This window comes from Eurypyga helias, unplaced genomic scaffold, assembly GCF_000690775.1.
Source record: "Eurypyga helias isolate BGI_N326 unplaced genomic scaffold, ASM69077v1 scaffold3989, whole genome shotgun sequence".
In the NCBI taxonomy this organism is placed as follows: Eukaryota; Metazoa; Chordata; class Aves; order Eurypygiformes; family Eurypygidae; genus Eurypyga; species Eurypyga helias.
In genome coordinates, this window is record NW_010273768.1 from 21,158 (window position 1) to 22,318 (window position 1,161).

General features: G+C 53.7%; 1 protein-coding gene across 1 annotated transcript in view; it reads left to right on the top strand.

The window, feature by feature from the left end:
• Nucleotides 1-250, top strand: part of VSX2 (visual system homeobox 2) — a gene marked incomplete at its 5' end in the record, with an annotated part of 18,713 nt that extends 18,463 nt beyond the window's left edge. Inside the window, one exon of the mRNA XM_010159575.1 lies at nt 235-250. Within this exon, the coding sequence (XP_010157877.1) occupies nt 235-250 (16 nt within the window). The remainder of the gene's footprint in view (nt 1-234) is intronic.
• Between the last annotated feature and the right edge of the window lie 911 nt (nt 251-1,161).

A 1,161-nucleotide genomic window follows, 5' to 3' on the forward strand; every position in this document is an offset into this window, starting at 1 on the left:
TCTCCCCAGTGCTGCCCAGGCCTCTACCCTGTCCTGCCACGTCCTGGGCAGACCCACCGCCTTCCCCCAGCCATCACCTCTGCCTCTGGCCCAGACCGCAGCCGGACAAGCCCATGGCAGTGTTTGTGTGAAATGGCGGCTCTCGGTCCATGGTGGTTTGCCCCTTCCACCCACTGGGGGCTGCTGGGAAGGGGCTGCAACTTTGGGGCAGTAAATTTTGCCTCCCTTTGGCAGGGAGAGGCAGGTTTAGCCTGCGGGCACGACACCCTGGTCCCCCCTGGCACCGTGAGGTGACCCCAGCCCATGCTGCCAGCTCCTGCAGGGCTGGCCACCACAGCAGGGTCCGACTGCCCCAAACACCAAAGCCCACGGAGCCTCCTGCACCCCAGCAGAGGGGCTGAGCGGTGAATTTATTTACCAGATACATTATTCCAGGCAAGACAACAACATCTGTCCAATGTATTTATTGAATTAAATTTGTCCATCTTGCCCTCTGAGTGTTAAAGGGAACAACAGCCATGCAGATCCACCCTGATCCATCCCATAATGTGTACATATGTCTCCCAGCTGGCCCCACATGAGCACACGCAGACCCACGCAGCCAAACCCACTCTGTTGTACCATCACCTTCCCATCCCAGTAAGACACTATTCCCCTCCGAAAGCTGTAGGACAGTGGATTCCAGGCAACCCTTTCTGTCCCGCTTTCAGCTGTGAGCATCCTTTCCCAGAGCTACTGGTTTTCTTCCGTCAAAGGTTAAGCCCCTCCATCCAGCCCCTGTTTGTCTTTGTCCCCGGTCGTTTGACGTGTTAGATGATAGCCCATGGTGTAAATAATGTATATACAGTGAGAAAAGAATTCAGTATTGAGGTGTTTGAGATATGGAGCTGTAACAACTTCTAGTCATCCAGCATCTGTGATTTATGTGCCATTTTCTGTAAAGATACGAACAATAAAACTAAACTGGAATACAGTGTGTGAGTCCGGTCACCCAGGTGAATTCAGCCAAAGCTGAGATGGGGTTGGGTTCAAGCTGTAGGAGAGAGGTGGGAGTGCCAAAGCAGCACAGAGGTCTTCATCTTCCTCCCCAGCTAGGCATGGAGAAGACCAGGCTTGGGTGCTGTTCTCCCTTCATGGTGGGAAGACAAAGCTAAAGGGGGT